Source organism: Spea bombifrons, chromosome 1, assembly GCF_027358695.1.
Source record: "Spea bombifrons isolate aSpeBom1 chromosome 1, aSpeBom1.2.pri, whole genome shotgun sequence".
NCBI lineage: Eukaryota > Metazoa > Chordata > Amphibia > Anura > Pelobatidae > Spea > Spea bombifrons.
The window spans coordinates 87,497,641-87,519,909 of NC_071087.1; the positions used below are offsets into that span (position 1 = coordinate 87,497,641).

General features: G+C 36.5%; 1 protein-coding gene across 1 annotated transcript in view; it reads right to left on the reverse strand.

Annotated features, from left to right (window-relative positions):
• The window catches only part of PAX5 (paired box 5), a 90,109-nt gene that overhangs the window by 38,109 nt on the left and 29,731 nt on the right, over nucleotides 1-22,269 (reverse strand). The window contains exons 6-7 of the mRNA XM_053470064.1: nucleotides 11,669-11,844; nucleotides 1,239-1,349 (exon numbers count right to left, since the gene is read on the reverse strand). Of these exons, the coding sequence (XP_053326039.1) occupies nucleotides 1,239-1,349; nucleotides 11,669-11,844 (287 nt within the window). The remainder of the gene's footprint in view (nucleotides 1-1,238; nucleotides 1,350-11,668; nucleotides 11,845-22,269) is intronic.

Genomic DNA, 22,269 nt, shown 5'->3' on the forward strand with positions numbered 1-22,269 from the left:
GGAAATTAGCAGACGACCGATCTCATGTCCTGATTTTATTTCAGTTTTACCTCAAACAAAGCTGTCAATCAGACATAAAACTTAATATTGTCATGCCAGTTTGGGGTATGCCTATTCAGAGGACGATGAGCAGTGCTACTTTACTGCATTAAACCACACACACATTATATATATATATATATATATATATATATATATATACACATATACCATATATATATATATATATATATACATACATCTATATACTGTATATACATATATATATACATATACTGTATATATATACACATCTATATACTGTATATACATATATATATACATATACTGTATATATGTATATATATATATACACACATCTATATACTGTATATTCTAGATTTTATTTCAAAATAGATTGAACTGTTCTCATAATGAATAATTATGGCACAAAGCACCAAATGTGGAACAGTCCCTTGAAAACTTGTGTAATAGCTACAGAATTGCACATTGACGCAGGGTTACTCTTAGCAGATATGGTTCATATATTGTATAATCCCACTCTTAAGATTATGGATGTACACATAAAACTGCAAAGGCCATTAACTTCTACTTGAAACTTAAATGTACTTCATCAACAACAATTTGCAGCCATGGATAAATCTGGCTAGCATTCTCTGATGGTCCGTGGAGTTCCACATAGACTCTTGACATTTACACATTACACACTAAAAGACACATCCTATGGCATGCACGTGCCCAAAAATCTAGGCCTATATAATGTGTTGAAAAATGATGTGGCAGTATAGAGTCAATTCTTAATCCATATGACAATATAGCATTATTAACTAGTTTTTTTAAAGGAAAATATTATTTAAATAAGCATATTTATACTTAAATAATAACAGTCTTGTATAATTTCACCTCATACTTCACCTCATACTTTTTGATAATGGTCTACGTATAATGTTATATTTATCATCAGTGGTTTTGGAGGATGTAACTACTAAGAAGAAGCTATAGTCAATTTAGAATTTTAAGTAATTACGTCTTGATAATTAAAATATAAACTTTAATTTTGAGAAGATGCCAAAAAAAATGTTTTTTAATTCTACAAAAATCATAAAAATACAGCTGTAGAAAAAAAAAAAAGAAAAAAAAGCCAGTGAAAGGCAGCGGGAAATCCTCCTTTGAAGGATTACCTGGAAAGGCAAGAGCTCTCCAAGTTTCTTAAAAAAAAAAAAAACAAGTGGACTTACCGAGGTTCGGCTGTGGGGCTCATGATGAAGAGCAAGTCGAAAATCGCGCCACTGTGCTGCTGAGCCACTCGAAAACTCAACCTGTTCCAAACGTGGAAGCCAACGAACCTGCTGAAACCATAAGGCAATGTTCAGAACCAGATCACCCCCACTGTGATCGTGTTCTGATTCAGTTTTCTGCATGGAAAATAACAAACCCTACACTAGTTGTGTAATCATGAGGTTCCTAGAAAATCTCACTAACCCTCTTGTGAAAAACATTGTCATACTTACTTTTTTTTGCCCAGACCTTAACATATTTAATAGGGTATCTTTTTCACTGACTTAGTTTTAATATGCTGCTGTTACAAACACAATGCATGACACAATAAAGTGGTAAGCGATACGGAGGAGATTTTTCAGTGAAGATTGTGAGATTCCAAAACTTGTATATCATAACTGTTCTACTGGTTGCCTTATGTCATCAACATAAGTGTCTTAACATGGTCATGTCCGGTCTATTGGTCCGGTTCTAAATGGTATGGAGTTTCTGAAATTCTGAAGTTGGACAGCATTTTTCATGATAAAATGGAATTTCTTTAGTGTAATAAGGACGTTATCGCTCCAATAAAGAATTAATGACTCCAAGTTCGATAAATCTCCCGATGAACTAAGTTCATGTAGTAGCACTATTCATCTATTTGTTTTAGTATTCGGCAAAGGCTCTCAATAGATACATTATAACAGCAGCATTAAGCCCAATTGAAAGAATTCATATTGGAAATGTCTTTCTATTTTGCAGAATACAAAAGTGATGTAGTACTTAGGAAACATTTTAATGATAATTGTCATTTTAAAGCCTCTTCTAGAGTGGGTCATCTTTGAGTATAAAAGCTGAATGGGACATACAACTTTTAAAATCAAATTAACATACGTGTTTTCTTTATGTATGTAGAGGGCTGTCCATAGGGTGGTGCTCTGCATTGCTTAAATGCGTCACTGAATAAATACAATGCAACAGTGCTTGTATTGAACAGGATTCCCTTCCTGCTGTCAGCACTGACACCAAAGGAGGGATCCCTAAATTCCTTTATGCATGCATAGAAGATTACAGTGAGAACAGAAGAAGAAGAAGAATATATAATATAACAGAAGATCTAGGGATTTCTAAAGAAATAAAAATAAAAACTATAAATGCAAATTCCATGTGGGTGCTGATGCTCCTTGTAGGTATGTCCTTGTATGTAAACATAGAACTTGATGGCAGATAAGAACCATTCGCCCCATCTAGTTTGCCCATTTTTTCTGATGTAAAGGCTCAACCCCTAATCAGTCCTTGGCTACATCTTACAATTAAACAAAAAAGATCCCATAACCTGCTAAATGTGAAAGGCACACATTTTTCACCTATTCATATTCTAAATAGCCAGCATAATAACTGCTTGGCTGGCATTGTGGTATATAGAATATTGTCTTGTTCCGTTTAAGTCCAAGTCTGGAAGGATTATTGTCTTCAAGGACAAATCTAACTTGGGGATAATTACCTTCTATCACACATACCACTGCCCGATGTAATTCCAAAAGGTATCTCCAAAATTATTCTCAGAGTGGCTGTACTTAATTAAAAAAGGAAAGAGCAGTATAACATGTAATCTAGCATCTAAAGGAGACATTAATGACCTCTGATTTTGGACAGGGTGCAGTCAGGTGTAGACCGCTAAATCAAATTGGACTACAAGTCCCATAGATACCTCCATCAACACGCAAGAGCTGGAAGACATTTAGGGGAGTTGTAGTTTAATAACAAGAATGTGATTTCCTCCAAGTTGTGGTCTATGAACTATTTTAGGATTTTTCAGAGTAAGATGCAGCACATACCCTACATATTGGTGTGTTTTAAAAAATCTGCAATCTACCAACAATGCCAGAAAACAACAATTCCTGCAAACTGTAATTCTAGTAAAAAGTGGCAAAATTAAAGCAACTAGCAGAAAACATTCCATTGGTTGCTATAGTAATTACTTTACACCAGACCTCGGACCTCCAATGGACACGGAAAGTTCCCAGGACATAGTCCACCTGGAAAGCTGGAGACCTTGTACTGATCTTATTTATGGTGATGTATCATATAAATATATATATATATATATATATATTTATATTTTCTCTCCTCTTTTAAAAAATAAAAATAGTTCAGGGCTCTAATCCAGTTGATGTAAAACCCTGGCATTATATCTAGTTATCTGCAATCAAAGTTCAATTCATTAAGCACGTCAGCCAGCCTGTTTACTCTTCGCATAGATTTATTTATCTATTTGTCTCTTTACAGTTAAAAAGCTGCAGGAGGCAAGTCAATATTGCTATTGAAGCTCTTTCAATGTTCCCGTCCGTGTATTTTCTGATCTAAGGTATCTAATTGCTCATTATTTTTCTCCATTTATTAATTTTACGTGAAATGCAGAACACAAATGAAAAACCTTCACTACACACCATTAATATTTAATTTACAACCTTTATTAGAACTGTATGCAGTTCTAAATAGAGCTTAACAAATCAAATTCCTTTCATAGAAAAACAACAATATGGATACATACATTATTATGGTATATTTCTGATTTGGAGCATCTTACATTAGAAGTATATCAGCTTTTAGCTATTTATTAGTGTGTTTATTCTTGTATTTAATAGTACAGTGTGTAACTCTTTGAATACTAGAGGGATGCTCAATGTGAACATTCTAAATCAATCCTTCGCTCACTTTGCGGTTGCCGAAACAGTGAATAAGGCCATAGAGTGGTGCTTAATAGGGGGATCACGGTGAAGGTCTGAAACTCATTGCAGGTCAAATTCAGCACAGATTCATTTGACCTACTGTCAATAATATTTGAAAGCCATTAGATGGGCTATAACACATTAGCTGGTCAAACAGTCCATCTTATGACATAAACAGAGATCCATGATTACAAATGAGGTCTTAAGGCAAAAGACTTTTGTTCCAGAGCAGTTTGAGCAGTGACTGGATACCAAAAATAGTGCCCTATCTTTCTATTTTTATTTCAGTTAAGTGCTAAGTAAGAATCCGCTACTGCAAACCAATAAATAATTAGATGACTTTCTAAACATTTTTTTCAGGATACAGTAGGTAAAGACCTAATGTAATGCAAACTGTCATTATATTATGTAAAGAAACAAATGCAATAATAAAAGAAAAACTATAAAACATTTTCCCCGGTATATTCCCGTTTAAGCAAAGCATTGTGGTTTACAGCTCTGCTCTGCCCTTCTTCACAAAAAAACACAGTATGCAAAACAAATTGCGACATAATAACAGGAACGTTGGAGGGCGCTACGAAGGTGACCAAATCAATCATCTCTGAACAGCCGTCTATGAATTCTACATGCTGTAGCCCGTTCTTTAACAGAAGTTACTTGATTTAATTCTGTCAGTGCATGTCTTTTAGATAATGCCAAGTTGCAATACACATCCCTAAGCCTTCGCCACTGGAGCTAACAGTCTATAGCAAGCACTTGAAGGGATATTGCTGTGATACAGAGAACATCAGCTGTTAAAAACTAGTGTGATCAATCAGGTATGTCAATAGGCATGAGGTCAAGGGTAAACGTCCATGATAAATGAACAGAGCTAGTCTATGTTAAGACCAAAATTCTAAATCCCCATAGGCAAACCACTTAGACACGTGCATAATGAACAACTGACAATACATCTGAAGACCATGCCGTAATCATTGAAAATAACACTTTGCTACAGAAATCCAGCATCTTAATGTGGACATGTTCCTTTAAGAAAATAAATTGTGCTGTTTAACCCCTGTTGACCTTTGAACTTAGTAGAAGGTCACATTGATGACACAATTTTCCCCAACTGTCTTGTTTCTTTGTCTATCTGGTGAAAGACCTAGAGCCCTTTCTATTTTGTAGTAGTATTGATCTGTTGGCAGCAAAGGCCTGGATAATTAGCCAGGAATTAGGGTTTCTATTACAGCCAGGAGGCTGCCCCAGCTGATTTATCACAAGAATAATTTACTGTGATTGAAAGGAAATTAAAATGAACTCCATTTGACAACTGCGCGCTTTTATGGGCTTTAGTGAAAACTCAAAAGCCAAATTAATAGCCAGTGTTTCTTAATAGTCTGCCGAGAGTAAATCGGGAAGGATTCTCTTGTTTTCTATTGCAAGGGGAAAAGTGGCGGGTTGTAGTTACAGAAATCAGGTTGTCAAGAACTGCTACAAGAGCTAGCTTCCAAAACCAGTGTATGTATGTAATAGGTGAGATGATGATTTATATAGGTATGTTGAATGGCTTTTAATTAAGTAATGGATAGGACTGCCACCTTAGACGTAAAATATAAACGGAGTCTAGCACCGAAAATCATCAGTTCTGTTACTGTTTTTTTTTATAGTAAAATGTTATGTTTTTAAGTTATTCAGAAGTATATTTTTGAACACTAACATCTCACATTTTTTCCCCTTACTTTCTCGCAATGATTTCTGAACACATGATGTGGCACAAGATAGCAGCCACAAAAACCTATATAAAGCCACATAAAGCATTAATACTCACATGGAAAAAAATAGGATAAACATATTTGGACCATGGGGTAATGAATGAAATCGTGCATGCCCTCATCTAAAACTTGCAAAATTAGGCACATATCAAAGGACATTTATATAAACAATAGCAATTAAAAAAATGGGGTGAGGCACTGGATGCGCTCTGTGCGTCTCTTTCATTTCTATCTCGGAAGCAAGCTACATTGTTTTTAACTCGTATCAACTTGTCTCTCCTTCAGTTGAGTATATGCAAATTGATAATGATTGTTATCACTTGCAGGTTTGCTGCTGCACTTTTTGCCAACTTGCATGCACTCACAGTGAACAAATTTCATTATCGAGTAGTTGAATCGATTTTATTATTAGGGTTTTTTCCGAGCAAATGCTTTGAAAAATACTCCTCGTTTTATCAAATACAGGTTGGATAATAACACTAACATCCAGATCCCCAGCAGCGCTGCAGGGGACCCGGATCCTCCTCTCTGACATCCGGGGGTGGTGGTGGGGTGTCTGCGATGCGCACAGACAAACTCCACTACTGTCCTCCACTTCCGCTAGAGCTTCTATGATGGAGCACCAGCGTGACGTGACCTTCCGGTGCTCCACCATAGAAGCCCCAGCGGAAGTATCGGCCAGCACAGTGGAGGTGGTCTGCGCGCGTTGCGCAACGTTCGCTGGCTGGAGCCCGCGGGGGGGGGCATATCAAGTCTGGGGGGGGCATATCAAGGTCACAGTGGTATATAGGGGGTATAAGGCATATCAGGGGGTCAGAGTGGCATATTTGGATGTCAATGTTTTTTTATTCTGCTGTTTGTCTTTAACATCCTGTTTGTTTATTAAATTATTTTAAATAAATTAAACATTTACATTTATTTTTTAAATCCATTAATCAAAAAAATCGGCCAAATAATCGATTATGAAAATAATCGTTTGTTGCAGCCCTAAAAAACACATTCTGTTTTCTACTCTTGGGTAGATTTCATAAAGACCTCTTTACCTACTGAATAAGTTTGTCTTAGTTTGTCAGTTCTAGTTTTGTCATTTCCCTTGAATATATGCATTATAAGAAGGGTTGCATACATTGTTGGTGTTATGTAAATAATAATAATAATAATATAGGACAAAGAGCTATTCTATTCAGCCCCTTTCTCACTACTCTCCAAGTTTTCATAACTTTGATCAGCGGTCTTTGACCTAACACTTTTTTTAAGAGTGGTGTGCTATGAAAATGTATTGAAACAATAATAATTAGGGTGTTTAAAGACATATTTTGAATGTTTTTTTTAGTTACTGTATTATGCCTTGGTTGATTTTTAACTGTATTGCTTTCTAAGTTAGTTGTGCTAGAATAGATACATCCACTACCCCCTCCTGTTGACATGGAGTGTGGCAGTGAATCAAGAGCTACTCAGAAGCAGCAAGAGAGCTGACCTGTTAGAAACCCCTGGCTTAGAATGTTTTATACTTTATGTCTGACATACAAGAATCAATACACCATCAATAGGACATATATTGAATAGGTTGTCAGCTAAAATTGTTTGATAAATGTAAGCAGCTTGATAAAGTCTTACGGTCAATGTTAAATTCTTGGAATAGAATGTTCAGGACCTGAGGTTTTGAGCTTGGGTCATATATCGAACAACATAAATTCTAGTCAATGCCACACAGACATTGCTTGGACTTCCATTTGGATATAGCGAGTATTATTACTCTTTAGAACCAATTTTCAAAATGTTCATATGGCTATGGCAGGTTTGCTTAAATTCCATATATATATATATATATATATATAAGCAAATTCTATTGTAGGTGTGCTTCTCAAGTTTGGATTTTAAAAAAAAACCTATGAAATTGATATTCCTAATTTACATTTAGCAGGTTGATGTTCATACCCTTGTATCTTAGTCACTTTGTTAAAGGTACACATCAATTCTCACAGGCACTTTAATGCATATGATGTCTGAGTGTTACCTTATAATTCATGTGTTTTTGCATCAAAATGCATAAAGGGGTTCACAAAAATTCTTGCTAATCATTTGGTATGTTTCCATGCCACCTGCTTCTTTGCCTTGATGAAGATGTGTTTCATGGCTCAGCAGTATGCAGGTGAGAGCTACTCACCTCCAGCTGGCGACCCCACCGCACATAAAGCTGAATGTCTCTTTAATTGTCCCATCAGTCCAACAGCAGTTACAAAAGTTCATAGGTGTAGCCTGTTGTTGTACTATGGAGCAGGGAGATGCTAAGGGAAGAGAGCTTAGTAAGTCATCACCTTATGCTCTACAAGTGTAGCTAGCCCCTGCCCATTGTATTGTGGCCCTCCCACCTTTATTTTCTAAAGTGCATTCAAAGGCCCACAAATCCCTTACTCCAGCACTACGAAGGCATAAACATTTATAAAGAAAGGACTGAGATGGCAGAAGGCCCTTTATGTAAAAATATTTTAAAGGTTAACCTTAAACACAGTAATAAGAAGAACCTAGAAAGGGTTTGGGTAACCTCAACACGCAGAGGGGCTCAGCCACCTGCTACTTCAAATGACTAAGATGTCAATGAAAGGTTGAGGTTATCGATATGGGGGACTTTAACCTCCCTTATTGGAAAAAAACAAACAGCAGGGTCAGCCAGGACCATAGACATCCTAAATTCATTACAGGGACTGTGTCTAAAGCATTTGGTAGAGGAGCCAACATGAGGCCAAAAGAGGCTGTGCTGGAATTAGTCAAGAGACTTAATTTCAAATGTCACTGTAGGAGAGGCTTCAGTGATATTCAATCAGTGTGGTTTAATATGAGGAGAGAGGTTGCATTGAACCACATTAGGAAGGTGGATTTTTTCTAAAATAGTGAGACTGGTAGGTGACGTCTTTGATGGTCTGTATATCTTTACATGGGGTCCAGGAGAGATGGACCTATTTAAGAGATGCTCTGCTAAAGGCAGCAGAACACTGCAACTTGTTAGTAAGACTAAAAGAAAAAGAGAACAACTTTGGTACTCCGCAGATGTGGCAAGTATACTGAAGGAGAAGAAGCAAGTTTTTGGGAACTATAAACATACTCAAAATTAGGGAAATGGGAACAAATCTAAAGATAAGCATAAGGATACAAAGCACATTATTAGATGCGCCAAAACACACACAGAGGAGAAAATGACCAGGTTAACAAAAACCTTTTTTAGATATATAAGTGAGATAAGAAAACATAAAGCAGACATAACTAAACTAAAGACAAATGTGGGGAATTATATCAATGACGATAAAGATCTGGCCAACTGCCTAAATAAAGAAATACATTCAGAGAAAGAGGAAGCTGAGGAACTCCAGTTACCAAAGAGAAATAGGGTGACATATAAAATTCTGCTTGAGCTCTCCAAGCTAAAATAGATAAATCCATGAGATACACCTAAAGTTATCAAAAGACCTTTGAAGTGTCACTTACACTTACTCAACCAGTCACTATTTGCAGGAGTAATTCTGAAGGTTGGCAACTGTAGTACCACCTCATAAAAAAAAGTAGAATGGAAGACTCAGCCGACCACAGACCAGTAAGTCTTGCGCCAGATGTTGGCAAATTATTGGATACCATACTAAAATATAGGATTGTTCAATATCTGAAATTAAATGGTTTACATGATCAGAAACTAGAAGGAGATCCTGCTAAATGTATTATTTTTTTGAATGGGTAACTAAGATAATTATAAAAAAAATATATTAATGAAAACTAAGATAATAGACCAGGTAGGAGCTGTTCATATAAGGTATCTAGATTTCAGTAACGTATTTGACACTGTCTCCCACATAAATCCTATAAGTAAATAAGGCTTTTTTCATACTTGGATGTCAAAATAGTTGAATGGAATAGGCAATGGTTGAGTGACAGTAGGCAGAAGGTTGTAGTTAATGGTGTATATTCAGAGGAAGGACTTGGTACTAGTGGGGTACCCCAGACATTAGTATTGGGACCTGACTTAATATTTTTATTAGTGATATTACAGAAGGTCTTTGTTTTCCCTTTTTATTCCAGATCTGATGGTACAAATTACACAGATGGAACAATGGCTTAGTGGAAGGTCTTCATTTTAAGGCATGTCTTTGTTTTCTAGATGATACAAAGGTCTGCAACAGGGTAGACCTGCCGAGTCTTTACTTAAGTAAATTAGAAGAATGGTCGCAAAGTTTGGCAGCTGTCTAAGCAGTATAATCTTGATAAATGTAAATGAATGCATTTAGGATTTAATAATCCCAAAGCAGAATATAGCATTGGGGACACTGTTCTGTCGGTGACAACAGAAGGGAGGGATTTAGGAGTAATTATTTTTGATGACTTAATGCAGACAATAAAGAATGCAGGGTGCTGGGTTGTATAGTGAGAGGCATTAGTAGTAGGAAGAGGAAGGTGGACCATATCTCTGGTGACCAAGATACCTAGGGAAGCGGGGTTAAACTCGGACAGTTCTCAGGTATTCATAACAGACATGCTTTTGTTGTCCCTGAATATTTCTTCTTCATAAATATAAAATATTTTGCTTCTAACTGAATCCACATTGTTTTTTTTCTGTTTTTTTATACACCTACACTATGAAGGATATTAAAGAGATTAAGTTCAGACAAAACTGTAGAAATAGAAATAATTGCTTCATTAACAAGATATGTGATTAACAGAGAGGAAGAAAAAATTCCTGAAATCGTACAGTCATCGTGACAAGAGCAGTTTAGAAATTGAACCTGACCTGCTAGCTATTCCCACCTCACGCATGTACAGATTCAGACAGAGGTGAACAAGGGCAGCCTCATGCAGTCTGATAACTAAGCAAAGCAGCCAGCTGACAGCAGCATGATTTCGCCAGAAAGAAGAGAACGGGATATAACCTGCAGTGGGAAGAGTACCAGATGACTAATATGCCCACGACATCCAAATATATATATATATATAGTCATAGTAAGCTGGTGTGAATAGAACCAATGCTCTGTGAGCTATTCATGAGCTGATCATCTTTGCATGTTTATAACTAGTTCAGAAAAGTGGGAATTGGAAAAGGTCCTGATTGATGCCCAATGTGTCCAGAGTGGTTGCTTATGAAAAGGTTGAGCTCTTATAACCCGATGGCAGTGTGGACATGTCCACCAGCAGCTAAATTGTGAGAAACACCACCAGTGATTCAACAAAACAAAAAAGCATATGCAGATGAGCAAAAAATGTTTTGTGTAATACGGAAAAAATACCCTGGTCAAAAAAATCTACAGACATTAAAAAATGTCATCTTATAAATATAACATCAACATGCCTATATGTCCTAATGACATATTATTTAGCTATCTAAACACAAGGCATGACTAGCAACGTACACCCCATCAAACAAGTCCAGTCACGTGAGCCAGCCAAACCCAAAACTCATTTGGGAGACAGTACAGTCCGTTTGCACTATCCACTCATGTATAATACAGATTTACATAGAAATCCCATTAAAAAAGACACATAAATGATCCAGCCATCATGGACATGCTGCATTAAATCCAGGAGGTACTTGCCCCACTGCTTCCCTCTTTTCATGGCCCTTTTCTGATTAAAACACATGATACTAATCCAAAAACACAAATGTCACACAGTGAACGACACCTTTCTGATTCTGGTGATAAAGAATATTTTGTATTTGCCAATTTCATTTGGAATTATTTAGTCCTCAGTAGTTTAGTCTGTTTTACACTTGTTGACTATTCCATTTCTACAGCTACTTCAGACTCTCGTATTGGAAAATAGCTAACCACTTCCATGGCATGGCCCATGACAGGGTGAAGAATTCAGTAAGACACGACAATTTATAGAACATATATAGAACATATGCTAAGCTACACGTAATCCAAAATAAAACTGGTGTGATACCTGTTCAGGTTTGATAGGTTCAGTCGTTGTAAAGATGTCTGTGTAATGCTGCCTCTCAAATACTCGATCCAACACTTCCAGTTGTTGTTGCGTAAAGAGGTCTCCACGCATCTGTTTCCTCAAGAAGTCCCGTCCTGGAAGCGAGTGGCCATTTGGTATAGGGGACTCTTGAATACCTTTTTAAATCAAAAAGACATACAAAAATTACCAGATGTAAAGTGACATTGTTCATCCTAACGGCTGGGAATATGCACGAGTCTGTGAAAAGAAACCAAATCCGATATACATGTAAGTCATTTTGATTTACTTCAATACATAGAACATTAAGCTCGTTTGAGCAGGGCCCTCCTCACCTGTGGTTTTATAGGTCTAATTGTTATGTTATATACTACTTGTTATGTGCTATGTGTTATGTGCAGTGCTATGGAATATGATGGTGTAATATAAAACAATAAATAATAATAATTAGCACCTACTAAAATTATTTACAGCATCTGGATTGTTTATTTCTCTTGGCTCCTAAAATGTCACAATTGCCAAGTATAAGCAGCACATGCAGCTGTAAAGGTAAATGAGCGGCATGTTTAGGTTATCACATCATGCATTCGCCTGTTTAGTCAGATGGCAAGTCTGGGCCTACAGGTGAGATGTCACTTCCTCAAAAGACTCCAGATTACATTAGTGGACTCCAACAGGGAGAAAAGTGTAGAACCTCGTCTATATGTGAGCATTGTTTAACACAAATCATGTAAGATTTTATCTAACTGTTCACAGTGATAACAATGGGACATCCTGGAGAGGACAGGTAGAATAAGCTAGTCACTGGGACTGATTACTCTCCATTTCCAACTTTATGCAAGTCTAGAAAGCTGATGATCCATGTATTGTTCAGCCCATCATCATCTGATTTCAGGGGTTGGAAATAATTGGACACAACCCTACTGCCATTATCATGTGGTACATATTTGTGGGGTGCTGTGCCAACATTTTATTACATTAAATCCTAATCCTAAATGCTCTATGACCAATCACGTTATGCCCCCAGCACCGTCATCATACCCCACAACCCCTTAGCACTTACTCATGCTGACTAAATTAAGTTACTTACTGGCCCAACTCTGATCTATGGTTTGTGCTTCCTATGTAAATACATGTTAAATGGAGGCGGTGAGTACCCTTGTACCACCTCCCAAGTGGTACAATGCCCAAGTAATCTGAGCCAGTTAATTCTAAAATGTGTTAGGCGGTCACAGGTAATAGTCTGATTTTACCACATGTTAATTTGATTTTTACACAGTTTGAGGATTATCATGCTTATGTATTTGGTGTAACAAATTTCAACAATGTTAAAAGCCAATCAAAACGAAATGACAGTTAAAAAAGAAAGAAAATGGTTCTGGTGCCTTCTCAATCTCTAAATATTCAGGACACGCAGATCTCACATTGCATATGGTTAAAATAATTAGTGTTCAAATGGGAATTATCCATAGTTTCGTAACATTCCAGTTGTTGAGCCAAGAGAACTAAAAAACAGGACTGTCTAAAGTGCCACAGATAATTTGCAATTAGTGGAATTAATCTTGTAATTAGTACTTTCCTCTGTGTATTCTGCTTTGTGTGCTTGGTTTTCTAGCCGTGGATTTACACACATATGGAGAAAGATATTACTACACCAAATGAGCATCTGTTTCAGTAAGGCATTCCTAAACTGTACCTAGATTTCCTAAATCCGATGTATGAATCTGAACATTTTCTGCATATTTTCAATAGAGTCTAATGTTTACAGAATATAATTACAGATGAGAAAACAGCGCTGCGGAATATGAGAGCGCTGTATAAAACAATAAATAATAAGAATAAAATTTGGCGTATGAGACGCATTTAAAGAGATCATCATTTTTTCCATATTTGTTTATCAATTGCCTATGGAAATCATACCATTATGGACATGTGGCTGCATAGCAGGCTAGTCATGTGGCATACAAATCAAAAGTCTGATATGTACAAATTTGTACAACTTTATTTGAAAACCATAGAAACATGCAAAAATAACAAAAATAATCATTGTGAGTTCTAGTATGTAAGAAACCTACATTTTGTTGTGATATTGCTTAGAATTTCTTTTACACATCAGGTGCCACTGATAAACAATGACCCAGTCTATGTTCGGCAACTGATTACAAACATATCCCACATACATATTTTTTTAAGTTTTAGAGGGCCACATTCTTCCCTTAGATAGTACCCTACAGGGTAGTAGTTTTAATATTTCTGGCTTAAGGGGTTGGGAATGTTAGTGAATGGTGAGGGGGTTATAATTTTTACATGTAGTACAAGGGCAATTGGATGTAAGGGTGTTTTTATATATGTTTATTGTTTTTTTGGCACACTTAGTGCAAGACAGATACATGTTATGTATGCCAGTGATGTAAAAATGACATCACTGAGCTCACTGTATTGTTTATTTTCAGTTTATTTAGATTTCAGTAGAAAAAAAAATAAATGTATTTTCTTTTTTAATTTTTTTTCATTTGTGGGAGGAGGGAGAAACATTTCTCACTCTCTTCTCTCCAATCTCCCCTACACTGATCACACTGTGATCAGCTAGCAGGGCTCCATAGACTTGCATTGCTGATTGTTATATGTGTGATCAGACAGCAGGGAGAGCATCTGTCTCATCTTTTACAATAAGTTAAATCATATAAATCATATTAAAACTCTATAGCTTGTGTTTTTTCTTTATTAGCAAATTCAGTTGTTTTGGAGATACTTAGTTTGAAAGGTCAACTCATGGATCTTTAGGTCTGTGTCCAGCATTATCTAATGAAGTATCCTGAATTTCTCACCCACCCTTAAAAAGGCTGCATGAGCCAATCAACATCAATCAGGAACTTAACATTGGGGAGAGAGTGAAATTAATGAAGAGGGATGACCATGCAGATCCTGAAAATGGGAAATTAAGATGGCTGGTCCCATGATATACACATTAGAAAGGGTTTCTAATAAATACATTATTGCTTATATTAATGCGCAATCATCATTTAGAATATAGAATTAAACATATGGTTCATTGTAATTCACAAACACTATTTAGCACATAGAAATGTAAAATGCGGGATCTGGGAAACACAGCAGATCTACTTTTAAAACTTGCCTGAATGGATTTAAATATGATTTACATCAGGAGTAGAAGCGAGGCAAGGACAGAAAAGAAAGGCAAGATGGACTAAGGAAGAAAACAGGTAGGTTATGCTTGAGAGAAACATAGAAATATTGAATTTGATGGTAGATACTGATAGCAACCATTCAGCTCATCTAGCCTGTCCGATTCTTCTAGCTTTAAAGGCTCAAGCCCTAACCAGGCCTTGGTCTTGAGACATATACCTATCGTATGCATGTTTAAATTCCATTATTGTGTTAACATCTATCATTTATACTGAGTACTGGGTGGCTGTTTCACTTATCTACCACCTTGTCAATAAAGTAAAGGCATAAAGAAATAGCAGATTGTCCAGGATTAACCGAATTATAGAGAAGAGCAAAACAGTGGTCCGAGGGATACAGAGAAGGACTTAACAGAGTAGAGTAAAACTGGATGGTGGGATTCATAGAAGGAAAGAATTACTTTCAGGTGAAAAATACAACATTTTACAAGGAATATGTATATAGCTGTATTAGCCCAAGAGAAAAAGGAGTGTTAAGTTGAAGTTGATACTTTTTCATGGACCAACATAGCAAAATATGTAAAGTTGAAAATGTGCTTTCAGGAAATGAGTTCTCTTCTTTTCCATCTTGTTCTTCTCTGCTTCCATCTGAAGAAGAGACATTTGATGTCCAGAAAGCGTTTATAACTTTATCTATTTTTCTACATAGGTTCAATAAAAGGGAACTAAAGACTTCACATGGAAGAATACATAGAAAACGAGAGACCAGGACAGACAACTAGGTATATAAGAAAAGGTTAATGTTTGACACTTAAATGAAAGTTAAAATCTTGTTCTTGTAGCAGAGCTCAGGGTCAACAAGTTAAAATCAATTTTTATAATACTGACAGACAATAACATTGTCTAATTATGTATGATTAGGTTTTTGGTGACTCTCGCAGACACTGACTTCTTAGGCCGCAATCTAGACAGAGGCCTAAATTGGTATTTAGCACGCTGTTAACTCACTGCAACATACATATAAACGTTAAATCATCCTAGGGACACATCACATGTTGAGAGAATCTAATACCAATAGTGTCCAATCATATTACTCTGAGCCCTGGGTAATTGCTTTACTTCTCAGGAATGTACCAGCTAATTAAGATGGATGCCACCTATGTCGTTTGAAACCTTATAAAAGAAATGAATTATTGCTAAGAGCAAAAAGGGTATTTAGGAACGAGGTCCTATTTAATAGGAGTAATTTGCTTTAACCACATCCGTGTCCTATTGTAAAATGAGTCTTTCATCATGATGATAATTGCAGCTTGGTTTATGTGTATATTTTAGTTGTTCCACCATGAGATAAAATACAATTTAAACTTTGCTCACTATAAGGCTTTCATAGATGGAGAGAAAGGCAGATAGATAGATACATAGATAGATAGATACATAGATAGATAGATAGATAGATAGATAGATAGATAGATAGATAGATAGATAGATAGATAGATAGATGTTATATTTTATATATTATTATTGGAATATAAAGCCCTTACAACATTTCATACTGGATAAAACTCAAAGTTGCTGAGGGCACCAAGTTAGGAACTTGGATTTTTTAATGTTGTATTATAGATATGGTGAAGAATGCTGTGGATTCTGCATACCTGTAACATCCATGACCAAAAAGTCATTGCACCATGGCTATTAATCACTATGGTTGCACCTCCTGTTCAAAGGGCTTTTCAGATGTCAGTATGATGTTAACTGTTAGGATGGCTCCTTTTCTTAATAAGTGTGCTGAAGCCAGATGTGACCTCTCACTAATATTTATGGGTTTAGTCCATAAAACCTGGATTTTATGATTTGTTAGTGTGCTAAAATATGGGTAAAGCACGGCCCTCTATCCCTACTTGGGTAAAATAATTCAGTGAATCCACATTGACTTGTCTCAGGATCTTTGTACTAACTAAACTCAATGGAACGAAGTTTCACTTTAGTCTATACAGCTGTTAGGGCTTTGTGCTGAAATAACCCAATGGTGTTTTATTTGAGTGAATATCCGAGGCCACAGCTTTGTTTTTGTGTTTTCCTCCAGTTTTATGGTATTTGTTCCAGAGGTTGATGGTAGCTTGCTTAAGTAGTACATATTCTTAAATAGTACACATGACTAGTATTTTAGGCAATAGAAGAGTTCTCAGTCTAGAATGTGGTTGCGTATCAAGTTTCAAGATACCTAACAGCCACCACGGATTTAGCCACGTGATTAAGATTTCTTGCTATTTCCATAAAGGATGCTTTTATCTTTCTCATCAATGTCTGAAAACTTGGCTAGTATTTTATTTTATAGAAAAAACTACTGGAGTAATATTTGAATGTACTTTTCTATTACAAAAAAGAAGATTCTATGATTTTTTGTTACTGCTTAAATTGTAATATAAAAATAGCCAGTTTTCCAATAAAGTATTGAAACAGTTAAGCCATCAAACATCACAGTGTCAGAAATATTTTCAAAATAAATTACTTTCTTTCTCTGAGATAAGTAAGATTTTGTAGCAGATCAAAGAGAGAAGAAACAGAGAGGGAAAAAAAAGATACATCATCAAAGATCCAAAAATATGTTTCATTTTGAGGCCATAACACAGCATTTCAAAGGAGCTGATAGAGTCTCAGTCTTTTCTCCATTATCCTTCGAAAGCAGCCAAAGCCAGAAGTAGAATGCACTAGATTATATTCCCCGTAAGATGGTCAACGATATATATGATCTTCAACCTCTATTGATTGACCAATTTCACAAGCAAAGACTGGTGAAATGAAGCTGAAATGAAAATCATGCTTTAACTCATTGAACCTATCAGGCCTGAGTTAATCTCACTGCCCAGTGTCTCTGATAGAATTCAATTGATCAATCATGTTTTGGTGATAGTACCATTTCACTAGTTTATTGCTTCTTCATTTTGAGGCTTAACCTGTTAGATATACTCAGACCGGCTGGCTTCTTCTGAGAAGCACACAGATCACTATCTTTGTGCTATAATGCCTTGTCTGTCCGTGGATTGCTTAGCATTCTTTCAATAGGCAAATTAAAAACAAAATCATTGAAATAAAATGTCCTGTTGGTATTGTTGAACAAATGAGTGTTTGTGTTATTATATTTCTAGAATTTTATGCCATTTATTAGAAGGTAAATACTGTAGATCGATAGATAGATAGATAGATAGATAGATAGATAGATAGATAGATAGATAGATAGATAGATAGTTGGACAGATAGATAGATAGATCATTCTATAGAATTTATCAGGTTGATATGTTAGAGAAATAAGTAAGAATAAATACTTTACTAGGTTCAATTTACACTGTTCTGTGTGGTATCCAAATATTTATGTATGTGCATGTAGGCAGTGGTGTATTTAGGCTTGGGCCTGTTACTTAATTATGTGGCCTCCATCCTTTCTGCTGAGCAACCAGAATATATGGAGTCCATGCCAATCAGTCAATTGAGCCCCAGCAGAGGGACAGCTGCACTCTGACCAACATAGGCCTTGGTCAGGCAGAATGCACCACTGCTGATAATGTCTGCTATATGTGGTTTTGTATTAAAAGTAGTGGTGTATTACTGAATGCCAGGTACGTTCATTAAGGTAAGTCGGTAAGTTTACAATACATAAAGTAACTATATACAGGCTGAGAAGCAGAGAATTGCTGCAAACATTCATGCTGTTTAAGGGAAAGATTGGAATTAATGTCACGGAGATAAAACAGTAACCGGATTGTTCTTTTTAAATACAGATTTTTTTTTTTCCTCCGTTAAAAATGTGTATATTTAAACACATGTAAATACGAGTGACTCGCTTACATCACTGGCAGTGAAAGAGTCACGTACCAATTATCTGCGGCACTTCCCCCTGACTCCCTCTCTCTACACTTGGATCATCTGGTCCAGTGCCCAGTTTCTGGCTGCTGGACTCCGCGCTCTTACACCTCCCCGGAGTTTCTGAGAAAGCTGGCATCCGTTGTAACCATAACAAACTCGATTGTTCTCAGCAGTGCTCCAACAAATAGAGTCATTAATTACGCGCTCTCTCTCGGCCGCCGTTGGCTGGAATGGCAATCAATGTGAAACCGCTCATTGCCTTCTCTCAGGGAGCGGAGACACATGCCATAAAAACAAAGTACAGCACGAGAAGATCCCCACCACTGAGGCAGCAGCATGCCGTACACAGTAACAGCCATCATGCTGCTCCTGTGTGCCGGGCTACATTTATTTGGGCTGTATCAGCCATGGGGGAAGGTATCCCATTAAGCGATTATTTTTATCTTATAACGTCAATTTACTCATACTGATTGGCTTCCTGCAGCCAAATATCAATTAAATTGCAAATGCCTGCAGAAGCTTATTTTGCCTGCCTCTTCCATTTCCACAATCTTTTTTTTTTTTTTTTTCTTTTTCTTTTCGTTTGTGTTCTAATAATTCCATTCATATCCCTTTTCTCTATCTCAAAAACAAAATCCACTCTGGGAATATCGTTTGCCCTGTACTATGGGCAGCGTAAAGTGCCTGGCTTACTCTATGATGACAGTCAGGCATCCCTACTGCTCATTTAGTAGAAATTATATATATATATCGCTGAAATGGTAGTCTTTGGGTAGCATATCTTAAACACAGAACATATTGTCGTACATTCATCTTTAATTATTTTGTTCGTCAATGCACTATTGACTTAATGCTGGCATTTTATATTTTCTCAAGATTAGTTTATTAAAGAATATATGCTTCTTACGTCCCTAGAGAATCAGCTCTAGTTTTAGTTATTTATGTTAAATTTGTGCGTCTAAGCGGATCCTCAGCATGAGCCATAATGCGTTCTAAATGATGGAAGTATTTCTAGAGGGTGTGGAGATGCTTCATTCCTCTGTATGGGTTTTTGAAGCAGATGCATTTAATGTAGTATTAATTACCATTTGCATATTAATCGTGGAAACCGTATCTGGATGAGCCAACCAAAGCCTAAAGGAGAACCTATATCTTATATGAGTAAAAGCGTTTAAGGATTAAGAGCGTGTGGATTGAACGGTGTTGTTTTCCAAGATATTTCAAGGATGCTACACAAAAAGTGCCAGGTTAAATTACAGATAGTATGGGGACATGGGAAAAAGTACAAATGGCTTATGTCACACAAGCTGCTGTAGATTTAGGTTGGTAAGACCGCGGATCCCGGGAGTTACAGGCTTCAATAGATAAAGTGACTTGAGGTTGGACTTTTAAGACTTCTGTGTTACCCCTTCAACTTATAATAAGGGAAGGTCCCATCATCTCCTTAGAAGCATTTTGTTCCATTGTTTGGAATGTTGCATCATTTTGTGATTATCCATACAAAGCACATACCCAGTACCTCTAGGCCCTTGCAGGAAAATAGGGTTTTTGCATATAAAATATTATTTATTGATTTATATAGAGCGGTAATATTTAGCTGCGCTGTACAATGGGTAAACAGGACATAGCAAATTACGTAACAATTTTGCCTTTTAGAAAGAAAAGGAAAGGAAGACCCCGCTAAAATTGGCAAATTTCTAACACTCTAAAATATGACAGAACAGTCTTGACAACTGTGTCTGTGGTATGTACAGAAAGGACGTTGTTCTGCCTGTCTATTGTATCTGGAGGAATAACATAAATATTGAATAGTAGGTCTTTGCAATTGTGATTACTGTGTTTTAAGATTATCGTTGTATATTATTTATCAGATTTACAATTTTCAAGGCTAAAAAACACAAACCTCAAAAAGGGCATGTTTAGATAGGATAGAAAAGGATTCTATCCTTTCACACTGAGAAAAGAGTCCAACAATGTATTTTATTGTCTACCACTTCTTTACCCTCACATAGATTATGGAAGACAGTCCATCTCACTTACGGGTGGTGTTATAGGAAAAGAAGATTTAGTATAATTTGGAATATAAAGATCTTTAGTCCAGTAATGTTTTTCCTGTTTCTCAATACAGCATGATTAGCTTATATAAAAAGTTAGACATCGCCTCTCATCTTTCTCAACTGATCCCACGCATCAAAACATCAGCGGAACCATAGATGGGAAAGCAACGACCAGCAATCCCACCACAGGACTTAATTATTTTTTTAACACCAACATCAAGCAAACAAGCCTGGTCCATCCGTCCATGCCATGAGGGAGCCTAGGGTCCAAGGAATATTGGAGACAGCCGTGAACATGACATTAAATGACATTTCTATATTATTTATATGTAATGTAAGCTCCATCCACATAGATATAGAATGATATCTTAGCAGGCAGTCTGAACCATTTGAATATTAACAGTAAGGTGCAAGAAACACAATTTGTGTACCTCCCAATAAATACATAGATCAACAGAAGAATTAAATTTTAATCAGTCCACCTGCTGATCTTGATTTCTCAATACATATTGGACTCACGGGGGATTAAAAAGAAATGCATCGTTTAGGCCAAGATAGGACCAACAAAGTATAGAGAAATGGACAAGACGGGGCATTTTCCACAAATCCGCTATTGACAAACTTCATTCTTTCACAGCTGATCCCTTTCATGATCAGTTTATCATTTAATGGCAGTTTTCTTGCCAATTCCACGGAAAGCTGTTTCGCGCTTGTGCGCATTAGCACTCTTATAGAGACAAGATAAGAGCAAATGGCATGGATGGAGCGAGACTGGGAATCATATGGGAAGATCTGGAGCACATTGTTTGTTTTCTATTTTACCCTTACCACTTATAATTGATATGTCACTGCTTGCTATCCTGTTTTTATTTCAATAGCACATGTTTGCTTTTCAAAGAATGGACATTATATGTCCCATCATATACAGTCAGTTATTAAACTATTTTTAACTCTCACTACATATTTTCCAGAATAATTTGTTATGTTATTCTATAGTAAAAGTTGGCAGTGTCAAATACTAGTTTCAGATATATAGTCCTACTCTATATGGACAAAAGTATTGGGACACCTGACCAGTATACCAACATGGACTTTTATGATATCGCATTCTAAATACATAGATATTAATATGTATTTGGGCCCCCATTTTGCAGCTTCAGGGGAAGGCTTTCCATAAGATTTTGGAATGTTTCTGTAAGGAAAGGCACTTATGTGGGACAAGAATGCCTGGCTCGCAATCTCCATTCCAGTTCATCCCAAAGATATTTGATGGGGTTGAGGTTAGGGCTTTGTGTGGGCCAGTCAAGTTCTTCCACACCAAACTCATCCAACCACAAAATCTTATGGGAAGCCTTCCCAGAAGAGTGTAAGCATTTATAGCTGCAAAGGACCGCACCTGCATATAAATGTCTATGTAAATAGAGTGTGATGTCATAAAAGTCCCTGTTGGTGTAATGGTCAGGTATGTCAATACTTTTATCCATATAGTGTACATATGTACTGCATGATATGCATAATT